This window comes from Dioscorea cayenensis, chromosome 18, assembly GCF_009730915.1.
Source record: "Dioscorea cayenensis subsp. rotundata cultivar TDr96_F1 chromosome 18, TDr96_F1_v2_PseudoChromosome.rev07_lg8_w22 25.fasta, whole genome shotgun sequence".
Taxonomy (NCBI): domain Eukaryota; kingdom Viridiplantae; phylum Streptophyta; class Magnoliopsida; order Dioscoreales; family Dioscoreaceae; genus Dioscorea; species Dioscorea cayenensis.
This window is the reverse complement of record NC_052488.1, coordinates 1,433,534-1,447,917: the sequence shown is the minus strand read 5'-3', so window position 1 is coordinate 1,447,917 and position 14,384 is coordinate 1,433,534. Positions and strand designations below refer to the sequence as shown.

Below are 14,384 nucleotides of genomic sequence, written 5' to 3'. Positions count from 1 at the left end.
AAATGTATAGAAGCAAAGGAAATGACTTTTTTTTTCCAAAAAGACTTTTTGCATATAAACCCTCAGGCAAGCCACTGTTTAACAACAACATCAAACCCAAAGCAAGAAGAACATAGAGCATGCCTCAACGACACAAGCACGGAACAATTTAGAAAAAGGCATATTTATTTTTTAACCTTATTTATATATTCTATTCCTCTCACCCAAAAATGGATGGACCGCAACTAAAACGCATTTTATGGCATTTAATTTTTGACCATTAACATAGACAAATAAATAACAATTATTTATATAATAATATTTATTCATATATACTGCAAGTACTATATAAGTATTTTCTGTATATATAAAGATTATTAAAATACGATGTTTCAAAACAACACAATTATATTGTATTACCCATTTTCCAAACATACACAAGGAATTATAAAAAAAAATTAAAAATTAAAAGACTTTTAACCCTCAAACAAATCATTATTTAACAACAATCATTAATCATCTTTACCACCAAAACCCCAAATAAATAAAAATAAATAAATAAATAACCATTTAGTACACTCTAATTTGTCTATCCTACCCTCAAACAAACCACTACTTAAAAACCACCTCAATCCTTTCAAACCCTCACCTTAAAAAATGGAACTAAACAAACACCATGACATTGAACATCCTCCTTCTCATGATCATCATCATCAACAACAACAACAGCAACAACATCAACAAAAACACTTGTCAAGAATCATCCTAAGCTTCACTCTCCTCTTCTTGGGCGCTGGCGGCCCATTCCTCCTCCGTGTCTACTTCATTCATGGTGGTAGCCGGAAATGGTTCTCAAGCTGGCTCCAAATGGGTGGCTGGCCTGTGCTTCTCCTTCCTCTTTCCTTCTCATATCTCCGGCAATACAAACAAACAAAAAAGGTCTCATTTTGCATGAGTCCTAAGCTCACTTTGGCTTGTTCTCTTCTTGGCCTCTTCCTTGGCCTTGACTCCTATTTGTTCACCTTCTCCTCAGCCTACCTCCCTGTCTCTACTGCTTCCATCCTCTTCTCCTCTCAACTCGCCTTCACTGCTTTCTTCTCCTTCTTCATCGTCCGTCAAAGGTTTTCATTATCTTCCTCTATATATATACATATATATGGGGTATTTCAGTATATATATATATATATATTACAAGAGTTTATATATATACTTAATATTAGTGTTCATCTTCATCATCAGCTCATCTGATGCTTGTTTGGTATTTCAATATATATATGTATACTGAATTTTCAGTATATTTCTGGAGTCAATAGTTCATATTAGTGTTCATATATTTAATTGTTGATTTTTGACCATATATAGCTTCTTAGTCTTTTTCACAATCAGCTAGCTCTTCTAATAAACCTGTATATATATATATATATATATATATATATATATATATATATATATATATTATAATAACTTTTTTTTTTAATTATGAAAGTGCATGGTATAAGACCACTCATATATATATATATAATATGCTTTGCAAGAGAAAATTAATTAGTACTCAATTTTTTCTTAAAATAAAAAGAAAATTTATATTACTTAATTGGTGCTAAACTGCTAATTATAATTATTGGGTTGGTCCTCACAATAATATGTTTTTTATATAAACAGATTTACTGCATGCTTAGTGAACGCTATTGTGCTTCTGACGATGGGATCGGTGGCACTTGGGCTGAGAGCCGGCGGCGACCGGCCGGATGGAGAAAGCAACAGTGAGTACTGGATGGGGTTTGTGATGACGGTGGGTGCGGCCGCGTTGTGTGGGTTGGTGACGCCATTGATACAGTTGGTGTATGAGAAGAGTAAGCAAAAGATGAGCTTTGATTTGCTTTTGGAGGTTTCTCTGGTCATTGCTTTCTTTGGTGCTGGTTTTTGTCTTGTTGGAATGCTCATCAATAATGATTTTCAGGTCAGACAACTGAGCCTCTTGTTTCATTTTTCATTTCTTGTTTTTTTAGGAAATTTAATTTTGTATTTTTTGAGGGTGCTTCTTGTATAAATGCCTTTTAAGTTTTATATGTACCTATATTATTTTTATGGGGGTTTCTAGAAATTTTGATTTTGTTTATTCCAGGGTGTTTTCAAAATTTACACTATATCAAATTGATGATGAATAACAAAGTAAATAAACAACCCCAAACAAATACACAGTTTTTCAAGCTTTTAACTCTTGGTTTTTTTATCATATAATAGTAAAGTGCTGTAATCGTCTCACTATTGTAAATAGTGATATTATTTCAATTTTTTTAAAAAAAATTAGTTAAAAAAATATTGTCTTATTGACATCACTCTATATAGGTGTAGAAATATTAGTTTTACGTCTGTGCACATCTTACCCCTATTTAATAAATAAATGAGATGAAAGAAAATTGACAAAATGTAGTTTGATATTAGCAAAAATAAAAATGATGGAGTTGGTTGTTTACTTCAACTTTAATAATGATATCTTCCATCCATCTTTCTATACTTAATCATGGCATCAACAACTTTAAAAAAACAATAATCTATTATTATCTGTGTTGAATAATTCTTAAAAATTTTAGCTTAAGACACACGTCAATGTAGTTGTCAACAAGAATACGAAACTTTCTTTCTCACTACGCATACAATGGATTAATTAATATTAATAAAAAATAATTTAATTTGAAAATTAATAATTTCTAATTAATGATAAATATCCATTATTTTTTTTATAAAAATTAGTTATTGAATATATTTATAATCTTACCAGTTCACTATGAAAATTAAGTCTATTCCAAGATTACTAAACATATATATATATATATATATATATATAAATGCAGGCAATTCCAAAAGAAGCAAGAGAATTTGGGCTGGGAGAAACAAAGTACTACATAGTGATAGTATGTGATGCAATACTATGGCAGGTTTGCAATATTGGATTATATGGTTTACTTCTCTATGCATCCTCGGTGATAGCCGGAATCGGCTCTGCTCTGCTGGTTCCACTGGTGCAGGTCTTGGCCCTAATTCTGCTCGACGAGAAGTTTAGTGAACTGAAGGGCCTCGCCCTTGTTCTAACCATCTGGGGTTTCACTTCATATCTTTACGGAGAGTATCAACAAACCAAGAAGATCAATAAAATGAAAGAGAGTGTCGCACTTGAGTTACCTGTTCCATAGACCACTCATGTATGTATATGTCATTGTTATTCAAAATGTAATGATGTATGCATTGTCCAAATTCATCTAAATCAGTGATCTTGAACAGACCAATACTATCACATTCTCTGAATTGGGTCTAAATAAGAAATAACCAAGTGAACTATGAATTAACTTTTTACTAGTGGATACACAATTTATAACTGAAAGATAACTAGTGTATACACAAAAAGACAAGTAAATGAAATTCACTATATAAAACAAAGAAAATGAAAACATTACTCAACTGACCGTCAACATTAACGACAACTAGTGGATACATTGCTTTTAAACTGACGGAGACATCATGAAAATTATTAGCTGGCCAAGCATGTTGAATAAACCAGGACCTTCCATTCACTAATTTCCAGAAAAACCAGAGATTAAAACATCAAGTGTTCTAAGAGAAAATTGGGAGAGAAGCTCTGTCATTCATTCATTCATCTTATCATTTAAAACACTAAACTAAAACATCTTTTAGGTAGCGTTTGGTTAAGTGTAGTTAAAAATATAGTAGATTTTAAATTACAATATAATTATAATTACTGTATTTGAAAATATAAGGAGTGTTAAATTCAGTGTTTGGTTTGATGTAGTTGGAATGCTATATTATAAAATTTTGTATTTGGCTGAAGAAATTTGTAAATCCAGATTTTGAAAACATTATTTAGTTGCATGTATTTTTAGGATATAAACACCTTTGGTGAAGTTACCCCACCTTGCTTCAGCATTAAATTTAATTAATTATAAATACACAATTAAATATTATTAATAAAAAAAATAATTATGCATACAATTATTTTTTCTTATTAATATATAATTATGTTTGCATTACAATTTATTGTTAATTTTAATAATAATAATATTAAATATATTACACAATTTATGATTTTTTTTAAAAAAGCAAAGTATTGATAAAAATATAATAATAAACCTTTATTATTAGTAATTATATTAAATTTATTATTTTAATTTTTTTATTTTATATTAAGATAAAATATAATAATATACTATTTTTTATTTTACATGATGGAAGATCTTAGCCTACCAAATTAATAAAAAAATAAAGATAAAAATTTTAAAATAAGAAAAAACTTAAAAAAGGAAATTTACAAATTTTCAAAAAAAAAAAAACAAAGATAAAAATGAACCTAGATTTTTTTTTGTTTTGTTTCCATGCCAAGATCTTGGTTTGAGAAATAATAAAGATAAAAATTTCATGTCACGTGACACCACGCATAAGACTCGCTTTAAATTTTAAAGTGCAGGAGTTTGAACTACGCCTCATTTGGGCTAGTTACAAATCCAACAAAATCCCTTATCACTGTAGTTGTAACTACTTTGACTTCCTTAAATTCTGCGAAACAAACATCAGATTTTAAAAATCATGTAATTCCAATTACATATACATACTTTTAAATACGGCTAAACAAACACACCGTTAAACAAAACCAAAACACAAATATGGCTAATGGCAGCCTTACAATCAAAGCACACCTGACGAGTAATTTTTTTGGGAGGTCACCAAACTATACTCTATTTTCAATTCGGTCATCAAACTTCAATTTGTATCAAATTGGTCACTCAACATTAATTTGGTTTCACAGGCCAGCCACCCAATGTTTTCCCGCCCCCTTTTGCTCACGTGGCAATCAGAAAAGCTGAGTTGGCTTCACCGGAACACATCATCATGCTGAGTTACCATGTCCACATAACATAAGAGCTGCCACATCACCAGAAGTTGGCCACGGAATTTAAAAACCTACCACATCACCATCTTCTTCCTCCGTGAACTTGAGAAGTGAAAACAACAAGGGAGCCAGGGGAGCTAGGGGGAAGTCAAGGCTTCGATGAGAAGGAGCAATTTAGCGAGAGAGATGAGGGGAAGCTCATACTTGAATAACACAGAAAAAGCCAGCCAAGTTGTCTGTGTTATTCAAGCAAACATCTTGAGTAAAATTTAAACCCTAGCTATAGGTTTGAATTTTTGTCGAAGCCTTTATTGGTTGATAACAATAGCCATCAATATGAATCTGTTTGAAATTATGTACATGTTGCATTAAAGTGAGCATATAATCTATCTCATTAGGAATGATCTGTTTCAATATTGATGCAGAGTACTCCGGGATGTTTTCAGTCTATTGGCAGGGAAATTCTTGAGAGAAAGGAAGAGAAGAGGGGGAATAAGAGAAAGAAGAGGAAGAAGAAGTAGAGAGGAAATAATTGCTGGCAAGATGTCCTCCATTTCATTTAGGATTACCTCTTATAGGCAAATCATTACAGAATTGTAACAAACTTATAACAAACCAGTGAGCTGGTATTATATCAAAGACCTCTTATGCCAGGACAAGTTGTAATTCAATAACAACCTTCTTACACTACTTATATCATCTAATTACAATCATCAAGTACCCATGTAATCCATGAATACAAGAAATTTCACTTCATCATGTAATCATTGTATTTGATGTGCTCCATCCCTTGATTCTGGTGCAAGATCTTCCTGGTAGCTATCTCGTGTCTGCTTGCTGATTGCTAAACCAAGGCCTCTTGCGCAACAAATATGAACAAACCAAAAAACAAAATTCCAAAAAAGGATAATAAATTAGTATCAATCTGTATACAAATTTATGGACACAAATCCAATCCCATACAAATTTGTTAGGATTTTTAACACAAAGAACCTGTACAAAATATAATAAGTTGTGCACTTGAAAGTAAACAGAAAAATTGGAAAAGAAAACATAATGTAAAACCATAAAAATAAGATGTCACACAGGGCAGAATTTAAGAAACTCAAACTATGCACAAATAAATAAATAAATAAATAAATGATGACACAAACATTATTCAGAAGGTATAACAGAATTGACATAAACATTATGCAGAAGGTATAATAACATATTTTTTTCACATAATATTTTATTTAAGAGGAGAAAGAGAAAGTAACATAGGATAATTCATTCTGACATAATTCATAAGAAATAGAAACTCTTCAAAGCAACAAAATTGTTGCATCCCCACTGTTGAGAAAAAAAATGTACTATCATAGCCATTGTTTACAAAAATTGATACAACTTCTTCACTGAGTAGGACATCTTCAAACCTTTAAAGAAGGCCTTGCACCACCTTCTCCGGGGGGAGAGCCGAATTTTCCTTTTTTGACAACATCCCCATGTTTGTTCCTTTCCTCATCAACTTTCACTGAGGCTTCATCATAGATGCTCTTACAATATTTGAAGTTGTGCTTTTGCCTTTCCTTACAATTATTTTTCCCCTCCTCACCCTATTCTTGACTCCATGATTAGTATTCAAAACTTTAATGGCTTTGTTGGGTACATCAATTACCTAGAATGTGAAGAAGACAGAAAAAAATTAATTTCTCTCCATTATGTTGCAAACTTTTAATTTGTATAACACACCTGTGACTATGGTGCTTCAGGGGTTTGTGTATGTGTTGTCTTTGCCTCACCTTGACAACCTCTAATTAAAGCATCAGCCTTTTAATTTCAAACAAAACACACACATCATTTTCAAATTAATGTCAATTACAAATCTATGTAAGAGAACATACCATGGTAGAATGCTCCTCCAAAACTTGGGGGTCAATTGAGTCCATTGGATTATCTGCAGGATATGAGATGCATGTAAGAGAACATGCATCTCATTTTCTTCTTAATTATATATTTATTTGCATGTGTATCTCTTTCATGGTGGGCCCATCCCTCTTGGATTTATATATATATATATATATATATATATATATATATATATATATATATTAATGCACGTCATGAGCATGCATGAAGACTATAGCATGCTTCTCATTCTTTTCTTTTTTTCCTTTTATTTGGTTGTTATCTTATTCCTTCTATTTCTTATATTCTTTCGATAGTGCTCCAGGCTTAGTCTTGAGCTCATCATCGATTTCACTATTACCATACTTTTAAGGCTTTTAGATAACAAAAACTCCACATCGTGAATCAAAGCAAGTATTGGTGTTCCAAATGATTCATAGTTTCGCAAGGGATCCCGAAGTTGCACCATCAAGGCAATTGTGAAGTTGTTTCCCAACAATCCTAACGTAGCAGGATAGGGTTGAAGACTTGTTTAGTCTGAGAGTTCTCAAGTCAACAACAAAGTAATAATCAAAATCCTGTTTAGTCTAAGAATACCTAGGGATTTAGAGAAAAACAAAGAACAATGAGAATTTTATTTCATTCAAAAACTGCCCTTCATAGCCTGAAAGCTTACAATTAAATAGACAAACAAGAAAACCCTAAAAACATAAAAAGAGAAACAAATTGAAAATTTTCCAAAAATGGAAAATTCCTAATTGACATCATAGAATTAAAAATCAAAACCAAACAAAGTGAATAGCAAAAACGGCGCCTCAATCAGAGATTTGTAGACTAAGATATGGATGGGGGAAATCTTTCCAAAAATAGCAAAATTGCTATTTTCGATGCCCAAATGATGGAATTTGGCCGAAAACCGATGTCACTTGCCATTCATATACCAAAAGAAACAATAGCAATGCCATTTATATCTAAAAGCAACAACGACAATGCCTTTTATATACCATGAACTCATTTCATGTTTACAAAAATCTAATTAAATGCTGCAAATCTAGCAATCACACACTTTAGTAATTATACTCACATGATCCCACCATATAAATATATTCAATTCTTTGCTTACAATATACATACATATGTATATTTATATATATAATTTTGCAAAAAAATCAATAGGGAAAAATCCAATAGAAGGTAATTAGCCATTGCAGCATTGTAAATACTTAGATGCGATCATACGGAATCTTATCATGTATCACGTCATGAACCCTCTAATCAAACTTAGTATCTCCCACAATTGGTGTAATTCTTTCATACTTTTGATAGAAAAATGGCAACATGGTATTTCCAGCATTGATTTTATCAATGTAAATAATGATGTTGATGTCACTTTCATGATTTGTATTATTGTAATCACCATCCTTTTCTACACAGTCGGCATCACCGGTATTGTCTTGGTACACTTCATCATCGGTTTTAGGCTAACCATTGAGATCCTCATCCAGGTTTGCAAACATATATATACATATTACCAGCGGCTCGATAATGAGCAAGCTCTTCTTTTACATATAAAAGCACTACCTCAGATTGCTATAACCTGGCATTTAGCTCATAATTTTGAATCCTCAATAAACTGTTTTCTTCCTTTGTTTTAGCATGGTGATGAATACGTTGCTGAAGATTCTGCTGCTTAGATAACTTGTTAGTTTCATGTTCGAGCTACACAATCATATTCTTGTTCTTTGAATTATCCATCTTCAACAATTCATTTCAGTTGTTGGCATCCCTTCTCTTTTTCATAACTTCTTCTTCGATATAGATGTGCAGGCCAGCGACCTATCAGTGTAGAGATATGTCAGGCTGAACTCTCCTTGGTCGAGTCCTTGTTCAAGCTTGTGGCGGACCTCAATGTTGCATCGGTGGGGTCTTTAAACAATGTGAGCTTGCTATCGATAGCATTTTTATCACGATTAGGGCTTTCAAATATGAAGGTAACAGTATCGCCGCCATCATAAGCCTTGAGGATGATGACATCATCATTGTCGGTGCATTAGAGCATCTTGGAGACATTGTAAAAATTCATGCCCATGGAGAAGTTGCGGTTGTAGTAGCCCTCAAGACAGAATTGGACGAATTTACAAACGGTTTTGGGAGCTTCTTTGGGCCAAAACTCGATATTGATAGTCCTCATCATCGTCTTGAGTGCCACTTCTCCTTTGTCCGCTGCTCCAAGGTGTATACCGTTAATATGGTCAACATTTGTCACGCCCCAGCCACAAATCCGGGCTTGCTGATAGATCAGCCGCATCCAATGGTGCTGGGCCCCACTGGGTGCAAGGACTCAAATTTTAGATCTGGTCAGAGTCAACCCCAACAGACAAAACATGAAACAATGATACAGAATTACAAATAAAAGTAACAGTAACAAAAGTAATACAAGTATGGGCTTTAGCAGCCCTATAGAAATACAGTGCCACAATTAACAGACAGAAATCAAGAAAACACATGGAATACAAATCTCACTCACAGAAAACAACTACAAGGTCTACAACCTCAAAGCTCAGTTATTTCAACAAGACAGCAACTACAAAAATAAGACCCCAGAACAACCCGCCAATCCTAAGCTTAATCTTCTCCTGCGAAAGAAAATCACAAAGTATATAAGCCACAAGGACCTAGTAGGATCACAAAAATAATAGAGAATACAGATAATTACAGAAATAATCATAATCCAGACATAAATACAGAAAATGCTCAGAATACAAAAATAATCAAAAATACAGAAAATACGTGAAAACCAGACGTGTACATCTCCCTGACTAATAACTAAATCAACATAATTAGTAGCTACTTTAAATATCTAAATATGTTACTCATCATCATCATCACCATCATCATCATCATCATCATCATCATCATCATCGTGATCTTCTTCCCCAGTCTCTTCTTCTTCTTCTTCTTCATTTGCCCCCTGTCTTTGATCATCTTCTAAGACCTCATCCACTTCTTCAATATCACCGTGAACAAGCATACCTTCTTTGTCAAGATCTTCTGAGTAGATAACATTTCTTGGAGTAGACACTTTGACTTCTTGGTAAATCTCTCTATTTAAATCAAACTCTCCATTATTTGTAGAAAGGTGAAATCTATTTTTTCCCTTGGTCATAAACTCAACCCACCTACTCTGTCGATGTCGACTAGCCAAAGAATAAGGGCTGTAATCAACTTGGTGACATTGCTCAGCTAACACAAACAGTTCATTAGTAGCAAGTACTAATTTGTAATTAACTTCCACAAGACCATGGTTGGGATCAACATGAACACCTTTTTTAGTACCAAACCAATGGCAATTAAAAATTATAATTCAATTTCCATTCCCAAAATACTCCAATTCAATTATATCTACCAAGACATCATAAAAGTCTCAATCATAATCGTTATAAAAACTCCCCTTCATGCATACATCGCAATTTAATGCTGACTGATTATGACTATATTCTTTAGTATGAAACTTGAAATCATTCACAAAATACCCTTTATAGCAGATTACCAAACAAGATGGACCATAAGCAAGTTTAGCAATATGATGATCTATTTTAGAGATATTCTCTTGTACCTAAAAATTTATATCAAAAATAAAAAACTAAACATTTATATTAAACCAAGATGATTATGAATCACATATAGTTTAATACTTACATATTGTTTAAACCAGGATGTAAATGTAGTTTCTCATATTTTTTCCAATTCCTTATCAGTAATAACTGGTGTATCTCTTCTCACCATGTCATCAAATATCCTAAATTATGTGAATAACCAACACAAGTTAAGTAATACTTTGCGGCACTAGTTAAATATAAAGTCTTCAATATGACTTACTCAATGTATGGAACCATTTCTTCACAATTCTTAAGAACATAAATTTCTACAGCCAAATACTCATTTGTAGTTATGTATCGAGTATTTTTCTTTTTTGACCCAAGAGGACGTCTAGGATATCTAAAAATTGAAAGCCGTCCCATATGATCCTTCTCACCTCCATATATCATCATTACTTGGCACTTGGGTGAACTTTGTTTGCATGTCCTCTTCAAAATATAACGCGCAAAATGATGCAACTTCCTTAATAATATATGCCTCGCAAATAGACCCTTCAACGCTTGCAAGATTTTCTACTTTTTTTTTTTGAGATGATGTAAAAACCTAAGAACATTAACCGAGTAAATTTAGATTTATAATAAAGTTTTTAAATAATTTAAAATGAACATCATTTTGATATAAATCATCAACAAGCTACAATTGCTCATGGCAAGAAATCAACACTATTTTGAATAAATAGTCCAATTGGCCTTCTAGAACCAACGCAAACTATCTTTGAATGGTCCAATTGGCAGAATATCCATTGCAAGTGATCAGAAAATTAAATTTAATATATAAAATAACAATAAATGGATGCTAAACTTAGTTTTCTATTATGTAATATTCACAATGAAGGAGCATAAAAGAAATAAATGAATAAATTCAAAATAAAATCACTGAAAACATAAATCAGTACCCATAAACTCAAGATAAAAAGTTGAATATCACAAAATGAAGATCAAGATCAGACTACTTGAGACATTGAACTAGAAGCCCAAAAAAGATTTTGAGTCAAAATTGTATTTCAATTTTCAAGTCAAATGGTATACATTTAACATACAGATTATCATTTCAAGATCTGAACCAAATGAAAAAAATGCAATATATGGAAAAAATTCTCAGAAAAAGATGCAAGGTCATGACTCATTGTTAGCAGGATGGAACTTTAATATTGTAAACAATATGAGATTGATGCACTTTTTATTAATTCATCTGCAAGTTATAATTAGAGATTTCTTAATTTATCTTCTACCAGTTGAATGGAAGTTCAATATCTGAAGTTAATGCATTTATCAAATACAGATACATAAAAATAAATAATTAAATATGCTGATCTGAATTATGGAAAAGAATGCATTGCCTGATGATATTTTTGGAGGTGATCCTCCGGGCTTTAATTACGGCACCGATAAAAATGCTCCCAGTTATATAAATCCCCATAGAATCCATCCATCAAAGAAGGAATTCAGCAAAATAACACAATGAATTATTGACAATAAAAGCAAATAGATAACCATTAGTTGAGATTTGAATACCACGCCGCTCTGAGAACGGAGACACCGATTGAGATGGTGATTCCGATGGCAGTGAAGGTATACTGCGAGATCTGAATTAAAGAATTAAAAAGAATGAAAGATATGATCAGATTAGTTTAATATCAATTGCAATATATATAAAATCTTTCCACAAACAATAGGGCTCATTGATTGCCGGTGTTTGACGCAACTCTGACACCAGGGTGGGCTAGCGAAGACTAGGATCTGGAGGCAAGATACGGATCTCTCACTTCCCTCTCGGTGCACTTAGAAAAGAAAACTCACCGAATACTTAGAAAGAGGTTGGGCTTAGAGAGGAGGTTGTGCTTGCCGCAAGGTTGGTGAGAAGGTCGCCGGAGGGGAGGTAGAGATGGAGATGGTGCCGTTGTCATATTGGAAGAATAGATAATAAAAAATTTATATTTTAAATAATATGTCATTGTTAAGTTCATAATTTTTCTAAAAATTGAATATATATATTTTATCAAATGTTATAAAATAAATATTAACATAAATATATGAGTCCAAAAATTATAGGCCATTTCGTTTTTAATTAACTAGTTCACTAAAATTGATATAAAACCCAATTAAATAAACAATATTTACATAATGCATGTATTTATAATTGAGAGTTTTTATTTTTCAAATTTAATATTATTTGTCAATTTTATTCTCTATTTATCATATTTTGTGCTTTTTAATTTTTTTTAAAAAAAACTAAAATTTTAAATATTTTTTAGGATGGTAATTCATAAATCTAGAAAAAAATATTTATAAATGATAAATTGATTTTTGGTAATCAATTAAATAAACAATAATTATTAAATGCGTTTGTAATTACAAGTTTTCATTTTTTAAAATTAATTGAGTGCAAGTTTTTTTATTTTAATTAATTGAAACAAAAGTTAATTAATTAAATAAACAAGAGAAAATTAGTTATAAATCCCTCAAAAGTTCTATAATTGTATATTTACCCTCAGAAAAAACATAATTGTACATATACCCTTGAAAAATATAGGTAATTACGGATATGCCCCTATGGTTAGATTCCGTTAATCATATCAAACCTCTCCTCAGCTTAGCGCCTTTGGCGTCATCCATCACAATTGTTTGCTCGATGGCTACTAATGAATGTACAACATGCATGTATTTTACTTTGTACACGCATTCGACATGTATTAGAATCGTATTGTAAAATTCAATGATAAATCTAGTGTGCTTCGTATCTCAGGATTAGGGTAGTATTTCAAGACGAGAGGGATCCAAAAGAAGCATTTCAAACCTTAAAAAAATGAAGTTGAAGCTTTATCGGCATCATTTGAACAAGGACAAGACAAACTGGGTGGCGTATGGGCAGCTTACGGCCGTAACTAGATTTCAGAGAACATTTCGGGCATGTTAATGCCTGTAAGAGGGGATTCAGAGCCAAATCAGAGAACCTTACAGGCAAGGCTTATGCCTATAAGGATGCCTGTAAGGATCATCTAGAGGAACTTATAACCACAGCATACTCTCGTAAGGGCGGTCGCAAGAAGCAACACAATGAAGTTTACGGTAGTAAGTTGGCCTGTAACACAAACATAAGACCTTACGGATGTGACTTACATCCGTAAGTATTCCCGTAAGGCTCGTGACTATTTTTTTTCAGCTCTCTTACGACCACTTCCTTACACCCGTAAGCAGCTCGTAGGTATAAATAGAACTAAGAGGATTTTTAGGGCATTCAATACTTTTCTTTTGGGTGTTTCTTGGAGCCGAAGTTAAGGAAGATAAGACATGAATCTCCAGCACTTACGGGGTGATTTCAAGTGTGATTCAGATCAACAATCAAAGAGATTGAAGATCACAGCCGTTAAGTTCACCTTTGCGGCGTGCGTGGAAGCTTTCCTAGGGCTTCTCAGGCGATCCTTCATCGGTACGATTAAGAAGGCAGTTTTCATGGCTTTCATGTTTCATCCTAATATTTGTATCTTGGATGATTTCCCTCAATTAATGGAGCGCTAATTTGTAGATGTTTTGGCATAGTTAAACTCTAAGGTTTATACTTTTGACATTGGTTGTTGGAACTTTGATGCTTTAATTTTTTTCTTAATTGCAATTGTTTCTATTTGAATCTGATTGTGTATTTGAATGCTTGGTTGCTAACGAGGTGAAAGCCCTAGCTATCATGTTTTGTATGCTATGTGACGAGAAAAAATTCCCACCTAGCATAGACATGCCGCAATTCAAGTGGATAGTGACTATGCCTCTGTTTAGGGTACTTTGGAGACTTAGTCTCCCGCAATCCTTCCAAGTGAGTTACTGATTATCTCTATGTTCTTTGCAATCATGTGGAGTGGATTTTAAGAGAAATCGTATTTTTCTCTGTATTTGCATTAGGGGTAATCTCTTTCTTCGAAGGAGATTATCTACTTAAAAAATTGTCATTAGCTTACAGTAAG

General features: G+C 32.6%; 1 protein-coding gene across 2 annotated transcripts; it reads left to right on the top strand.

Annotated features, from left to right (window-relative positions):
* Window positions 1-561: 561 nt before the first annotated feature.
* Window positions 562-3,285, top strand: LOC120281854 (purine permease 3-like). 2 transcript variants are annotated; one of them, XM_039288547.1, is made up of 4 exons: window positions 562-1,100; window positions 1,642-1,939; window positions 2,835-2,918; window positions 3,009-3,285. In XM_039288547.1, the coding sequence occupies exons 1-4, from the start codon at window positions 637-639 to the stop codon at window positions 3,171-3,173; spliced, it is 1,011 nt and encodes a 336-aa protein (XP_039144481.1). In that variant the 5' UTR covers window positions 562-636; the 3' UTR covers window positions 3,174-3,285. The 2 variants fall into 2 exon arrangements, with proteins under 2 accessions (XP_039144481.1, XP_039144480.1); XM_039288546.1 differs by having other exon boundaries at window positions 563-1,100; window positions 2,835-3,285.
* The last annotated feature ends 11,099 nt before the right edge of the window (window positions 3,286-14,384 follow it).

Bases quoted from the DNA above. Each gene is read 5' to 3' on its own strand.
- LOC120281854 (XM_039288546.1), top strand. From the start codon at position 637: ATGGAACTAAACAAACACCATGACATTGAACATCCTCCTTCTCATGAT. The intron at 1,101-1,641 runs GTTTTCATTATC...TTATATAAACAG, and splicing joins TTCTTCATCGTCCGTCAAAG to ATTTACTGCATGCTTAGTGA. The intron at 1,940-2,834 runs GTCAGACAACTG...ATATAAATGCAG, and splicing joins TCATCAATAATGATTTTCAG to GCAATTCCAAAAGAAGCAAG.